The sequence below is a fragment of the Syngnathus typhle genome, linkage group LG1 (genome assembly GCF_033458585.1).
Source record: "Syngnathus typhle isolate RoL2023-S1 ecotype Sweden linkage group LG1, RoL_Styp_1.0, whole genome shotgun sequence".
Lineage (NCBI taxonomy): Eukaryota > Metazoa > Chordata > Actinopteri > Syngnathiformes > Syngnathidae > Syngnathus > Syngnathus typhle.
The window spans coordinates 19,393,903-19,410,258 of NC_083738.1; the positions used below are offsets into that span (position 1 = coordinate 19,393,903).

The 16,356-nt window shown below is 41.2% G+C and overlaps 1 protein-coding gene and 1 long non-coding RNA gene across 9 annotated transcripts in view; both read right to left on the bottom strand.

Moving 5' to 3' along the window:
* Nucleotides 1-11,415, bottom strand: part of LOC133160422 (uncharacterized) — a 28,341-nt gene extending 16,926 nt beyond the window's left edge. For both annotated transcript variants that reach the window (XR_009715889.1, XR_009715891.1), the window contains exons 1-4: nt 11,315-11,415; nt 10,659-10,721; nt 10,547-10,587; nt 9,827-10,038 (exon numbers count right to left, since the gene is read on the bottom strand). This is a non-coding gene — a long non-coding RNA (uncharacterized LOC133160422). The remainder of the gene's footprint in view (nt 1-9,826; nt 10,039-10,546; nt 10,588-10,658; nt 10,722-11,314) is intronic.
* A 213-nt stretch (nt 11,416-11,628) lies between these two features.
* The window catches only part of LOC133155377 (rap guanine nucleotide exchange factor 2-like), a 67,356-nt gene continuing 62,628 nt past the window's right edge, over nt 11,629-16,356 (bottom strand). For 6 of the 7 annotated variants that reach the window (XM_061280674.1, XM_061280655.1, XM_061280664.1 and 3 more), the window contains 3 exons: nt 15,648-16,135; nt 15,128-15,540; nt 11,629-14,038 (listed from right to left, as the gene is read on the bottom strand). In XM_061280674.1, coding sequence (XP_061136658.1) covers nt 15,170-15,540; nt 15,648-16,135 — 859 coding nt within the window. In that variant the 3' untranslated portion in view covers nt 11,629-14,038; nt 15,128-15,169. The remainder of the gene's footprint in view (nt 14,039-15,127; nt 15,541-15,647; nt 16,136-16,356) is intronic. The other variant, XM_061280668.1, reaches the window with a different exon arrangement.

A 16,356-nucleotide genomic window follows, 5' to 3' on the forward strand; every position in this document is an offset into this window, starting at 1 on the left:
TGTAAAAAAAAAACGCGTGTGCACGTGCGGCTTATAGTCCGGTGCGGCTTATATAAGAAAAAAACTAAAATATCCCCCAATTTTAGCTGGTGCGGCTTATAGTCCGGAATTTACGGTAGTTAATTGATTTTGAGCTCATCATTAGTTCGAAGGTCGAATTTGATAGCACATTCAAAGAAAAAACATGTTTTTCACTCATTACATCCTCATAACAGAGTTTATTGACTGATCAGTCAGCGATCTGAGGCGCAACACAAATTGATTTGCTGCCAACAGTTTGAAACGATTATACATAGTATGTGGTCACTAAATAGGAAGTGGCATGACATTTTTTTCAGAGCTGAAAAACATGCTTTGTTGCTAATTGATTTTAAAAGCACTACTACTGGTAGCAAAATAAACAAATGGCGGTTTTAAGATTTTATTTACTTATTTGTCGATGAATTATAGTAAAGCATTAAAGACTAGGGAAGCATTAGTGTGATTATGAACTTGAGACAGTAAGGGTTGCTAACAAAAAATAAAAAGACATAGAATTTCACTACACACCGTCGTTCAGAAAACTGAAGGTATGTCTTAATATGGACAGTACTGCAGATCCGTCAAATACATGATTTTGTGCCTCTTTTGCTTTTTGGCAAGATCGTTATCAATTTTTGGGAGTAAAGCAAGGAGCTTTATTTACAGTCTATAGCACTTCATACACAAAGTAAACAAAACAATCTTACCAGAATCACTCAAGGAATAAACATATTAACAGGAAATATTTAAAACATTACAAAGTCAGGTAAAGTCGGACGACTCTAACAATAATCAAACCAACTGGAGATACTACTGGTTTGCTTGGAGGAGTCTGGATCTGTTTCTCAACCAATACAAGACAGTTTCAGTGAGTGATCTGATATGAAGGACACGACAGCATATCGGGCCTTGCTGGCAAGATGATCAAGTTGCATCACTGAAGCTCAGGCTTCTTTTGGGCATATTTCATATTTATGAAACCAAGTCATAATACGAAAACAAAAAGCAGAGGGACGTAGGCTACTGCGAGACCGACGGCGTTTTGCCCGCAATGCTTATCTTTACGAGCACATTATTACAACGTACAAAGGCGGCAGCAGCAGTCGCTGATCTGCGCCATTCATCTGGCCCAGAAGAAACAGTCAATTAGCAAGTGCGAAACCGGTGGCGGATATGGAGGTGCGATAAAGAATTGAATGGCTCCTTAAATTTCATATGCAGACACAGTCGAATGACTGAATGGAGACAGTCGGGAAAAATGTGTGACATTGTTAGCAAGATTTGCATGATTAGCTTGTTCCCGCTAATAGTGGCTGGCCCACTAATAGACGCCACAATTAGTCTCCGTGTGCGTCATCCGCTCAAGACAAATAAATGCCTCCCTCAAATAAACCTGAGGTGGTCGTAATGACCTCGAGGAAACGTTCCTCCGTACAATGACAACAATGCTTCTGTTACGTGCAAGAAAAATGACGCTTTAGCTTAAAGTTCACAGTTTGCTTCACGTTAAGTGCACCAAACAACATGCTTCAACTACATCCGTTCCCGTTAAGAAAAAAATATTTAAAATTATATTTGAAATGTCTATTTTATTTTGAACTCCATTTTCACTTCGCCGGAGTTGTATTCCTGCTAAAAGTGTTTAATATTTCCAAAATGTGTTAATAAAGGCCTCCCATCATCTGTGCTGATAGGTAATGAAAGTCCCCAGCCACTATTTTGGTGTATAACTATTACATTACTTCTCATCTCCATAACCGTACCAATAATGAGCACTCGACCATGAAGAAGCCATGATGATAGTCATAAAAATAACGACATATTTAGCATCTCTTATTACAAGTATGGTTTAGTGCCTTTGGTTTTCTGTGTAAATGAAAATAAGGAATCTGTCCAGGCTAACTAGATACAAAGTGAGTTGGGGAAGTCTGGAATTCCGAGTCAGACTTTTTAAACCTAGTACTCATGCCTGTCGGCAGGACAGGCAACTTCATTTTCTATGCCGTTAAGCCTACCGAAACAACTCTCTTATGTACTGAAAGTGAAAGCAGTGTTTTTAGCATCGAGTATATGACTGCAGCATTTGAAACTTGTTTTTACAGATGATGGATTTTGACAAAAGAACTTTCAAACTGAAGGATCAATTTTGTTGCTTGCTATAAATACGGTGGTTTCTGTGAATCCTCGAGGGTGGGCTTTTAATTATTCAGTGTTTCGTCATGTGTTAGGACTCGTCACGTCTGGGGTTGTGAAAAAATATAATAAAAAGACAGCGGGTGCCATTAAGTGATGTGATGGATTTCACAGTTTAGAACAGCTGGAAATTAACACGGTGAGGCTGTTGCACGAGTTTAAAGAGAAGTTCGCCATTGTAAAATGAAGTAAAACTACTTAAGCAATACACATGTGCAGTTCATACTTTGAATCAAAAACGTTTGTGAATACCCCAGAAATATAATTGATGGCCCACCAAAAAGGCTTAGAATTGCCTATCGATGGCACAACATGACTTTTCTACAAAACGGCGCTTTAATCTGACTAAATAAAGCTCTTCAATTCAAGTTAAAGTAGTTCATTGTCAGCATGAAACCAGCAAAAATAGAAACTCCAAGGTCACTATAGCAACAACTTATAGACTACTGTCGGTTATTTAAAAAAATAATAATAATAAATCAATATGGTTATCGTTGCTTTAATTGAACAAACACGTAATGTGAATAAAACACTTTATTATTAGCATTTATTTTTACCACAATGAATATTCATGACATAAGGTCTTTTGAGCAAAAGAAGAGTTTAGAAAAAGTTTTTTCCATTATGCAAACAGTTATGATGTATTGTTTGCCCTTGCACTGGAAGGCATTAAAGAAATTAACGGCACCAAGGAGGAGAAAAATAATGAGCGAGACAAAATGTGTTGTAGTGTAGCTGAATGCAAATTATGCTTTAATCATTGGCTTGGCTTAATATGTAAATAAATCTCACTGTATGTAAATGTTACCTACCGTTCTGACTTTAAACACAATTATTTTGCAAACTATTTTGCAATAAGTTTCATTCCACTTTTCTTTGTAGAGCTGCTCTTAGAATAGAATTTCTGATATACAAAGTGTTTCGGAAAAGGTCCAGGACTGCTCTCACAAAAGACATTTTTCAAAGGCGAACTACATAAAACGAGTTTTCTCCTACATAGTGGGCCAGAAAATCAACCGCCGTATATACAATCAAATGCTGTGGAAAGAAAATTTGTGGTTACCTGTTTCATTAAAAATGTTGAATGTAAATTACGTACTACTGCCACAATAAAACCAGAAGAAATACAAATAAACAATTTTAATTTCTAAATTTTCAAATAATTTAGGGCAAATGCTTGAAACAAAATAGCTTTTAATATATATTTTTTCATGCATGCGCAAGTCCTTACCCTGTGGTATTATGGGAACATAGCTACGGGTACGTTCAAACGTATATTTGAGTACATTTGAGCGTTTGCGCACGTTTGAACGTATTTGTGATTCCGTTCAAACGTGTTTTCGAGTACGTTCAAACATACACTTGAATATGTTTGCCAGCCAAAAAAAATCACGCCACATTGACAGCTCCGTATTTAATCCCATTTTTATGAATATATGATTTTAACCATGAGTGTGAGACTTCACTGTACTCTTTTCTCGTGGCCCAAAAAATATATATACTCAATAAAGGACAAAATGAAGAGCAAATGTGGAGTACAGTAATCCCTCGTTTATCGCGGATAATTGGTTCCAAAAAAAAAATCTGCAATGTAGCGAAGCCGCGATAAACAAAACGCGAAGTAGCGAGGGATAACTGTAATTCCTGGCAGAAAGTGGTCATCGACTTTTAGCATTATGCAAATGTCAAGTTGATTTTTTCTGAGCGAGTGTGATTCTGATTGGGTCCTGCCCTCGGGCGCCGTCTTATATCTCCACCTCAGGGGCGTGTGTGAAAATATTCGCACCGAGAGCGACCGGGGGGAAATTCTGCGGAATGATTTCTGAAGCGGCGGCCGCAAGCCAATGAGAGCCTCTGCCTTCTCATTGACATTCTGCGTGGATTCATTTAGCCGTGCTTTCATCACGGGGGTGTCTCGCAAGGCTTTGAGAGCAGATAAAAAAAACAATGGGGGGAAATGAAGTAAGATGGTGCGCGTGCGCGCGTGGCTGATGAGGTGATAATTCCCTAGCAGGGGGCTTCTTTGAGGGTATTAAAAAACGGAGCATGTTATTTCCATGAATGTTGCGTCATGTTTGAAAAGATGCCAACGGGGACGTTGGTGTTGGTACATTTGGGGCTTGGTGTGGCTCCATTTAATTATCGACTTGAAACTGTTATAAAGGCTGCACAACTGTCGGTACTGCAAGTAACTAGGGTTGCAAAATTCCGGGAATTTTCAAACTTGGAAACTTTCCATGGGAATTAACGGGAATTAACGGGAATTAACGGGAATAAACGGGAATAAACGGGAATAAACCGGGAATTTACTAAACTGAAGGTATGTTCTTATTAGGGAACTTAAATATAGTTGTGTAAAATAATATTTTAGCATAATCCTGACTAAAACAACCAGATATCATGCAGCACAGTTGAATATCTTTGCTATCACATGCTCACATAGCTGCAGGGCCACTGAGACCACGCCCCCTACATGTGCTGTTCATTCCTCCATCACATGCACAGATGATTTATACAATTCTGGACCACACTTTTGAGTCCAGAGCACACAAATTGAAGCCAGACTTTTGAGCCTGTGGACTGCATGAAGTGAAGTAAGTTTTGATGACATTATATGGTAATATATTTAGAGATATTTTTATATGTAAGTGCTATATTTAGCCTTATGGTGGAAAAAATAAAACTGGTCAAAACCAAATAAACCACAATTTATACAGTAAATATCACTTTAACAGACAGGAGTGGAACTTTGATGTTGCTAGATATCATTTGCACCTAAGTAAATAACAATAACTAATAGTTTTAAAAACATCTTGTATATTTTGGATTTTATGAGTTGTATCTCCACCAGGATACATTGGACACATCCCCAGGGATGTGTAGCTTCACAGACACATTGTTGTATTTTTTCAGAGTTGTGGGTTAAGAATTAAGAACAATAACATTTAGTTGTTTTTTTATATTAAATTATAAACAATTTAATAATTTTAATATAACTTCAACAGCTCAGGGACATCAAAGAGAGAAAAATGCCACGTGCGCCATCCGATGTGTGGAGACATTTCACACAAGCTAATTTGCAAGGAAAGTCTTTGTATATCTGCAAATATTGTGAAAAGGCATACACAAAAAATGCCACAAAAATGCAGCAGCATATTGCAAAGTGCAACAAATTTCCTCAAGGCTCAACACGTGCAACAGATGGGAGTTCCACTACAGATGAAAATAAAGCTACATCAGCCGCATCAGAGTCAGATACCCTCTCATCAGCTCCTGGTCCCTCTGGCATCAGAGGATTCTTTTATCATATGGATGAACAAAGCAAGAGACGTGCAGATGAGTGTATCGCTCGTGCAGTCTATGCAACTGGCTCACCCCTGATGCTAACGGCCAATGTGTACTGGAAGAGATTTTTGAATGTTCTCCGGCCAGCATACACCCCCCCAACCAGACATGCGCTATCCACTCATTTGCTGGATGAAGAGTTTGGCAGGGTGCAGACAAAAGTCAAGGAAACTATTGACAAAGCAGACTGTATTTCAGTCATCTCAGATGGATGGTCAAATATCCGTGGACAGGGTATCATCAACTACATTGTCACCACTCCTAAACCTGTATTCTTCAAGAGTGTAGACACAAAGGACAACAGACACACAGGCATCTACATTGCTGATCAGCTGAAAGTGGTCATCAATGATCTTGGACCAGAGAAGGTTTTTGCACTTGTGACTGATAATGCGGCAAATATGAAGGTTGCCTGGGAACACGTGGAGGAGACCTTCCCTCATATAACAACCATTGGCTGTGCTGCCCATGCTCTCAATCTTCTCCTTAAAGACATAATGGCACTAAAGACAATGGACACTCTATACAAGCGAGTGAAGCATGTTGTCAAGTATGTGAAGGGCAAACAAGTAGCTTCAGCAACTTATCTGTCAAAGCAAAAGGAAAAAAACAAAAATACCACGCTGAAGCTCCCCAGCATCACACGATGGGGTGGCGTTGTCATCATGTATGACAGTCTTTTGGATGGAAAGGAGTCCCTGCAAGAGATGGCCATATCCCAGACTGCAGGCATCGAAAGTGACATAAAGAAAGTCATGTTAGATGATGTGTTTTGGGAAAGATTGTCCAGCAGTCTGGGAATCCTCAAACCAATTGCAGCAGCAATAGCCAAGATAGAGGGTGATGGTGCCATCTTATCAGATGTCCAGTGTCTTTTTGCAGACCTCAAAGAAGACATCCAGACAGTCCTGCCCACTTCCCTACTGCTTAAAGCAGAGGAAACTGCTGTTGTGAAGTTGCTAGAAAAGCGCAGGGAGTTCTGCATGAAGCCGTTGCATGCAGCAGCATACATGCTGGACCCAAAATATGACAGGGATTTACTCTCTGGGGAAGAGATGAGCAGTGCTTACACCGTTATTACAGCCTTGTCAGACCACCTGGGCCTTGATAAAGGCAAAGTACTTGGCAGTTTGGCAAAGTACAGAACAAAGCAAGGCCTTTGGGAAGGGGATGCAATCTGGCAGTCATGCCAGCATATATCTGCAGCCACCTGGTGGAAGGGACTTTGTGGATCGGAGGCTCTTGCACCTATAGCCTCCATCATACTCCAGATCCCACCATCATCAGCTGCCTCAGAGCGAAACTGGTCCATGTTTGGGAACACACACACAAAGGTGCGCAACAGGCTCACAAATCTGAGAGTGGAAAAATTGGTTGCTATTCGGGCTAACCTGAGGCTCTTTGAGCCTGACAAAGAGCCATCCTCCACAAGGCTGGACAGTGACTCTGAAGAGGAAGAGTTAGAGTCCGATGTTGAGGAAGTGGACATGCAGGATGTTGAGACCCACGAATGCCTACTGCCTGAAAGGGTTTAGCAAGAAAATGAGAAGCTTGAGAAGCTCTAGGGAAGCTGACTTTTTTTTATGTGCATGTGGATTGGGACTTTTTTGGAGAGATTTATTTAACATTTTGAATGGGACTTTGTTTGGATTTTTGGATTAGGGGGATGCATTTGTGTTCATTTTTGAGTAAAATTTAACTCCACGTTCATGTGTTTGTTCTGTTTGATTGTTCAACTTATAAATAAATCTGTTTTAATTGTATCTGCTTTAATTGTATTATTTTGCTTATAACTAAACAATTATTTTTGCTTAGATATGATACCTTTCCACTAAATTACCCTCAATTCCCATAAATTCCCATTAAATTCCCATGAATTCCCATAAATTCCCATAAATTCCCATAAATTCCCATAAATTCCCATAAATTCCCATAATTCCCATGGAAAGTTTCCAATTTGGAATATTTCCATAATTCCCGAGCTTAACTTCCCATGGAAATTTACCGGAAACTTTCCGGAAATTTACCGGAAATTTTCCACCCCTTTGCAACCCTACAAGTAACTAATTTCATTTGAACACTGCCTGCGTGGTCCACTTTAATCGTGGAGGATATTTTGAGAAAAAAAAATATCTTCAAAATGAATTCTTCCACTTAATGTTCATTCTCTGTACCAGTTTTATGCCATCCTTGAATGGGTAAAAATAAAAAAAAAGGAAGAAATGGTTATCTTGTTTACTGTAAATATTGAACTTTTGACTAACTTCTGTGAAAGCCCCTTTGAGAGTTCAAGTCAATCGACTTCTTGCTTTTAATGAGAGAGAATCCATCTCAATCTCTGACAAGATGCGGACAGAGCGGCCATCAGCGGCTTAAACGTTTAATTGGTAACAGGGCGAGCCTTTGGAAGGTGGAGAGCGGCAGGACCTATTTCAAAGACACCTTAGATTCTAAGGGGTGTCAAACTCGTTTTTTTCGCGGGCCGCATTGTAGTCATAGCTTCTTTCGGAGGGTCATTATGACTGTCAACCCAAATAAATGTATGAACACCTCATATTATATACAGTAAAAGCTACAAAACAAACAAATAACTCGTTTTCAAATCAAAAAACGATCAGTCAAAACTGGTCAAATATTTAAAAAAAAAAGGATATTAAAAGTGAAGACAATTTGCAATTCTAGTAATGACACACGAATTTGATGCACAATTTGTCTTCGCGGGCCACATAAAATGATGTGGCGGGCCGTATCTGGCCCCCGGGCCTTGAGTTTGAGACCGGTGCCTTAGACCGAACCAAGCTCTTATGTGAGGAAAGAAGAACGAAAAGACAGCCAAGTAGCAATTTTGGAGCCAATCTGTGAGAAAGCAGTGGGGAAACTTATCCACACATCGAGCCTAATTAGTTTCCCAAAACCATAAAAACATGTCAGAGGATAGTTAGTGCAAATCCAGCACGCAGGCCTTTGCACGCTGTCCCAATCCCATAAACACCAGGAGCGATATATCATGTTGTGCCAATAATCAAAAAAAGAGGTCACGAAAAATGATTAGTTATTTAAACATGACATCAAAAAATAGTCTGTTCTCGGAATTCCCTCCAGGTTAAATCAAGTTTCTTTATATGGCTCTTATTGGTGTCATTGTTTGAACGGCAAACTATTTTAAGACAACCAATCACCGATTTTGCATGAAATGCAAAAAATCTTCCAAAATCCATCCGGCTGATCAGATCCGGATATCAAAGCTGAAAACATGTCAGTGGTGTCCTCTAAAAGTACAGCGTCAGCCCATGGCTGCCAACTAAATTGTTCCTATTGGGATTGTTCAAACAGTTGAAGCCCCATCTGCCTCACACCGTGAGTATGCGCCCGCGAGGGTAATTAGACAACGGGCCAAAGTCGAGCGTCCCCCTCAAGGCCACCGCCGTCTGCGGCGTGCTGATAACATTGACGTGGCGTCCTCCCGCTCTACGCCGGAGACAATGGCGGGAGCACCGGGGGTTGGCCAGGGAGACCGTGGTGATGGGTGAAGAGAAGGGGTGACCTTCCTCAATCCCTAGTGTGGGCCACGTCAACGGATGCCGCTTTGACAATCACGTGACGTTTAGCTTGGTGGTGTTTCAGTCAGCTGGAGCCCATCTCAGCTGACTTTGGCCAAGCGGAGCGGGGTGCACGCTGGATTGGTCGCCAGTCAATCATTGGGCAGACAGACAAGCAACAGGCAACTTGCATGTCGGAGAGGGACACCATTTTCCATCAGTGATGCGGTGGGCACATGGGACCACACACACGACATGGACGACGGAAATGCTATATGGACAAAGTACGCGTGCAAAACGAGGCCCCGTTATATTACAATTCTCAATGCACGTATAAAAGAGCCAAACTTCAACAACAAAGGTTTTGAGGAGTCATGTCATTTTTTTTTTCCTCACTTTAAAGGGCTCACACATTAAAATATTATCATTTAAGGATGGCATCAAACAGCTGAACAATAAACCAGCATTAAAATAAAGTAACATTAGGATTAGCCTCTTTTATTAGGACAGCTACACTACTCTTTGTTAATTGTGCTTTTAAGACTAAGGATAAAGTAACATTTTGAGTGGTTTATATGCTTGTTTTGATTCTGGAATTTGTTCAAAAGTCACAAAATGAGGAGGCATGTTTTTCAGGGACAGCAATTCAATGTTCCAGCTTCAGATCAGAAGTGGAATGAGGTGGAGAATACATTGCCAAGCTGGGACTTTGAAGAACCGACACTCACATACATCACCTAAAGATGCGATGGCCACGCGCCGTAACACACATCGTCTGGACTTTTTAGATTCCTTCATTTCCTTCCATGAAACTTGAACCTTCCTTATAGCTGGTGAACCCTGTACGTATTTTTTTTCTGCTGAACTTTCCACCTCTTTCTCTTCTTCCAGTGCGCCTTCTGCTAATGAAGCCCGACTGCTCTCCTTCATCCAGCGAAACCTTCAGACATACATGGAGTCAGCGCCATGCGGGGAAGCTGTCAGTGAGTCCAAGTCGAGTTAAACCCAAGAAAACGCTAACGTTTAATGCGAGAACTAACGGACTCCATCACGCACGTGCACACACACACACACACACACACACACACACACACACACACACACACACACACACACACACACACACACACACACACACACACACACACGTGTACTGAGGTCTTTCATAAAGGTATTAAATTGAATAAGAAACAAAAAAGCTGATGATTAAAGACGTTAAATGTTCATTAAGCTCCAAGATGCTCTTAATTACATTTTCATGTGCTATGTATTTGCCTTGAGCAAAAACACAAACACAAAAGGAGGCATGGGATCAGAGGGGGTGTTCTCCTCTCCAATTCATTCCAACCCATCCCACCCAACCCTGCTCACCCACCCCACAGTTCTATTCTCATAGTTTGAAATATTGAAGCTCCATTTAGTTCAAATAATATCTGATGAGTGTTTACCTTTAGTTTCACAGGCGCCATCTGTCTGGGGTTCCAACAACCTATAGCAACACAACAATCAACAATTTGAAAAAATGTCCCGGAAGAAAACAAAACAACACATTTGACTCACATGATGAGTATTTGTTTATCCAACATGTTGGTGGTTGACATCAGGGGGACTCTCGATGCGAACCTTCAATAAACATCAGAAGAAAACAGGACTGACTCAACGACCAACATGAGAAAACGACACAATACAGATGCTGGTCATCAACATAGCATGGGAAGGTTGAGAAAAGTCAAACCCTTCCACAGTATGGCTTTTGGTAGTTTTTTCTGGAAAATGGTTGGGTGCAAATTATTCAATGGACACCAGAAGGGAGCCTAAGAATTTACATTTTCCCTCACTCACTGCCCGCCACCCGTTTTTTTTTTACACTAAGCAGTTTCGTGGAGGATGGCGCCCTCTAGAGGCCGACTACATGACACCATGCTTCCTCTAATTGGCCAGGACGTGGAAACATTTGTGTTCTTGACTTTGTTTACTCATCCATCCCGACTTCACTCGCACTAATCTATCCGGGGCAGGCACAAAGTGCGTTTTATTGCAATGGACAAAAGTTTCAGAGTTCACAGTAACAGCTATTTGGTCTGCACACAAAGTGAATCCAAAGAGACATCCTACTATGCATTTCCACACTTTAAAACCTTTCCCGAACGCCAGTGGTTCTCCAATACCCCATAAATCAGGATTTATAGAATAATTTTTTCCATAATATTTCTTACCATGGTGATTTATCTTATTTTTCGTTCTACTGGGATGACTGCTTTGTTTTCCACAAAACTCGCCGACAAACTTGCTTCTCTAATTGCTGGCCATTTCCTCATTTAAATCGGCGCATGCGCAGTAAGACAATGGAATAGTCCATTGCATTAGAATGGAAGGGAGCAGAATTTGCATTTTGAAGTGTCCTCAATAAGTTGAACAATATATTCATTGCTTGAAACAAAGAAAATAGAGAAAACGTCGGTTGAAAGACAAGCTTGAATGGAGGCAAGGGTTGAAATTGGCACACAAAAAGAAATCTGTGACTCAGTACTCTGTATGCAGGATTTATTGATTCCCAGCTTCATATAAAACTGGATGTTGAGGCATGAACATAATACGTTTGAACAAAAATAGAACCAATATTTACAATTATTGTATTAAAAATACAAAAAAAAGAAACAAGAACAAGAGACGCGTACTCCACCGATTGTCTTTGTAAAAGACATACAAGTGTGAGTTGTAGTAGAGGGAAGGAGAACATCACCAGCTAAAATGTACACATGTATGTTATCTTCATCATGGTCATTATCATCATCATCATCATCACAACAGTAGCAGTTCTACCAACGACATCAAACCGACACGTTTTGTGCAATGTCACGTCTTCAAATGCGGCCCGTACAAAACTAAACAAAAATATATCACACAGTAACAAAAAGAACTTTTTTTTAGTGTTGTCGCAGCGGAAAACACTCACCCCCTCAGTCTAGTTCATTTTAATGATATATATATATATATGTATATATTTATTTTTTGTCACCAAACTGATCAATGTGATCAGCAAAATTCTATGATTGGAGGACCACCCGAGGAGTCTTAGCACAACACTCAAAAGAACACTACAGGAAAATGTTTCATTCGCAGAAAACCAAGTCAGAAAATTAGGATACAGAGTTTGAGCAGAAATCAAAATTTGACCAGAAAAGTTGCAAAGTTATAGCAATACTTATATATTCTCACTTGTTTTTCACAATATTCACATTTTATTATTTTAAGTGTAAAAATTCCAACTTTTCTGGTAATATTCAGATTTTATTCTGCAAAAATATTTTTTGTGGTAAAATCTGGACAGTTTCTTTTCCCATTAATAGTGGGATTTTATCCTCAAAAGAACTTTATTCTAACATTATGAAGTTACGATCATTAAATCATGACTTTTTTTCTCCACCAGAGATATTGTGGGCTCTTTTGCTTGTTCCTTGTAAAACTACAACTTCATTATGTTATGTTACTGACATTTGTGAATTTTTGGTAACATTACCATTTTATGCTTGCAATATTGCATTTTGTACAACTCTTATTTTGAAAGAAAGAAAAGGTTTCCCCTTAAATTTAGGATTTTGTTGTGGTAAACTTTACAAGTTATTTTCAGAATTTTTTTTATCATAGTTTCATATTTTACCTTCATTCTTATTAAACAAATAAGACTCTTGCTTGCCATGATTCAATTAGCAGGATATTTGAGCCTTTTTTTTTTCTTTGTAGCTTGCAATCTTGTAAACGTCCAACTGTTTAAAAAAAAAAAATACAATACAGATTTCATATGTAATTTTTGTAACTTTTATAGTAACAACGTCCTAATTGCTGGCATCTGGTCGACACTCAGAGGTCAAAATTTAGTCCGTTATTAGTTAGTTTCAACCTTATTTGATGTATTTAAGTTCTCATTTGGGTGTGGCTTTAACACTCCTCGGCATTGATCTCATAGGTAGCCTTATTTTTCTTCTTTTATTTTATTCCATTCCTTCATCACCGAAGTCTACAAAAACAACAACAACAACAACAGAAAAGTCCTTCAGTCAAGTCCTAGTGTTACTGATTGTGGGGATCTCCACTTTTATGTGTTCATGTGTATGTGTGTGTTGGGGTGCGGGACGATGATGTAAAGAATGCGTTGAGGAATAAGGCATTTCACTCTGCTCATTGAAGTTGGGGTACACGTTGTGTGATGAATGTGCAGTCGTAAGGCGCTTTGAACATTCACACAAACTTGACAGGGAATGTCTACTAGGGCCATGATTGACAGCTTTCCAGTCCTCAGGGCGCCATGTCCTGGCTTTTTCAGATTCCCTCTGTTGTCATTATTGTTGTGCTTTTTGGATACCCAACAGCATCCCTGCAGATGACGGGATCCCGCCCCTCGTCGTCATCGTTACCCTGGCGTCCACGAGCGCGTCCGCAAGGTCTTGTGCTGAAAGTGCTCGTCAAGTGTGTGTGTGCGTGTGTGTGTGTGAGAGAGAAATGTTGTCCTTTTTGTGTGCGCGTACATTAATACTGGCATCATTGTTCCAACCTCCTGGAGCGGGTCAGGAGCGCAAACGTTTAATTGAGAAAGTCCTCAAAATGTCTCCTGCTTGTTTTTTTTCTTGTCTTCTTTATAGTGCAGATGGATGTCAACATTGTTGTTTTTATGTTTAAAAATGTCTTTATATCGTCGAAAAAGTGCCAGGCATGTTATCTTTCACCTCCTCATCATCTTCTTCACAGTATTTTCTTTGTTTTTGCATGCAGGGTCCGTCAACCCCCCATGATGCTTTAAGGCGGGGGGGGCGGGGAGAAAGAGGAGGAGCCAACGAGGAATCCACCAATCAGGAGGCAGAGCAGGCACGTATGTAGCTTGACGATGAGAAGGACGGCCAAGAGTTTGTTTTTGCCTCAGACCGCCGACACCTGTTCGTCATCTGCGGACAGAAAACAAAACAGTCCACAAGGTTACATCAGCACGCATTTAGTGCCCTCCGCCATAAATCAAAAAACATTGAGAGGAATTTGAATTTCTACCACATGTATGAGGAGCAAAGTGAGCTGTTCGTGTGTGCACGCAACACGGTGAACAAAGTGAGCTGTTCGTGTGTGCACGCAACACGGTGAATGTGGCATGTTGCCCAGAATGTTACTTTTTCCTCTTAAAATGTGTTTTTTCCACAAACCTTTTTCCCCTCAAAATATCAGTTTTTACAATGGCCCGATCAAAATGGATTTTTTTTAGGCAAATTCTGATTCCAATATTTGGCAGGATAGGATTCTGATAACCATTTGATTTTTAGATTTTATTTAGATTACTATTCTTTTAAAAATAATAATTTTTCTCTTGACATTTTATAGGGTTAATTTGAGCAAAAATTCTGATGTTTATCCTGGTTAAAAATAGTAGTAGTTGGTGGTAGTAATAATAATAATGGTAATATTTTAGCTTCATAAACTGTGATTTTTGTCTGGTAACAATCAAAACTACAACTGGCATTAACGTAATTCTATTCTCATTTTTCATTGCATCTCTACACTAGCAAATGTTCTTTTAAGTGTGTCTTTATTTTCTTTACATCTTCACTGGGTGGAACAATTTACATAGCGCCACCTATTTACTTATTGAACTGCTTGAATAAATATATACCGGAAACTCAAAAGATCCTGAAAAGGCTAAGTTAAGGTCATCTACAATAATCACTATTACAATCTACATTTGTGTTTTTTACGAACATAATTATCCACTGTCATTGGGGCTGTGGAAAGGGGTGGGGTGTGTTTGTGGGGAGGGGGCACTGTTTGAGGTGTGAGATGTTGAGCTTCTATTTATTCCATGCATTAAAATACTGCTTCACAAAAACATCAATGATAAACCTGGTAGTTGTTAGGGAATGAGGGGAGGGGTGGCACCCCCCAAGATGTAGCAGGAAGTAGTGAGTGGTCAAGTTTGAGTCCAAGTGTGTCGGCATGCTTTGAGGTGGGGATAGGGAAGGGGTGGGACAATCTGATGAATCAGTCTTTACCTGCCATGGGGGGGAGGGGGCGCCCCTCCTGTACACACACTGTCAAGGTCGGGGGGGCCGGGGGGTACGCTGCGCCCTCGGCTTCCTCAGAGCGACTAGTTTAGGAGACTCACCCTCCTCTTCCTCCGCTTCGGCCGCCGCCTCGTCATCGTCATCCCGGACGCACCGGAGGTTGCTGGTCCTCTGCTTGGACGCCGCTTGATGGGCCTGCGAGTCGGGGGATTGCGTGATCATGCGCGAGCGCTGCAGCGCCGTAGTGTAGTCGGGAGGACGGCGGCTTGTCGGCGTCGCAGATGTGGTGGAATTCGGTCCGGGAGGGGGCGCCGACTGGCCATCCGCCAGGTCGGAAATGGTCAGTGCTGTGTAGCCCGGCGGCGTTGGGGGAGGCTCGCGATATCGCCCCTCTTTCCGAGCTTCAGGTACACAACACAAAATTGCAAGTTGAGTTGGTGATTTTATTCTCGTAGAAATATTTTCTTTTCGGGTACTACTATAAATTTTGCCAATTGGAGAAACTCACATAGGAGTCCTTTACAGGCAACGGTGACGGGTGAGGGCCTCCCCGTCTGCTTAGCTTCCTCTGACCCGGTGGACGTGATGCTGCTGGTCTCGGCGTCTGCGTTGACGTCTTTACCGCCTCGCCTCTTGATGGTGCCCGTGTCACCTTCTGAGTCTTCGCCCCAGTAGGCGGCAGACGATGATGAAGAGGAGCCGGCAGACGCCCAGCTGCCCCGTGTCTGCGCCGCCCACAGTAGGGCCTCCGGACCGCCGACGGGCGGGAGCCCCCCACTGAAGGCCAGTGTTTCCCAGCTGCGGCCTTGCTGCATGGTCTGGATGTTGTCGTGGGAACCGGACGAGCAAGAGGTCCAGGAGCCGCGCCCGCTATCGGCCGCGTCCAGGGACACGCGATCCCCCTGGTCCTGGGTCAGCTCCTCAGAGCTGGGTGACGACAACACCGTAGGGCAGCCCACATAGATGCCCCTACAGTCCTGCATCGACGAGTACGACCTGCCACCCAAACGCCATGGTCACATCCTCTGGTGTAAAGCAATCGACCGTATTGCTTATCATCCAAATGCCACAAGACGATATGCTTTCTTGATTGATTTTGTTGTGTAGAGTGCCGGAAAACACGTTTGTTCATTGAAAAATTTTATAGCTACATAAAAACGAAACAAAAATGTTCGCACGCTCTCATTTTAGATGCGTGATTTCAGTTGCGCGACGTA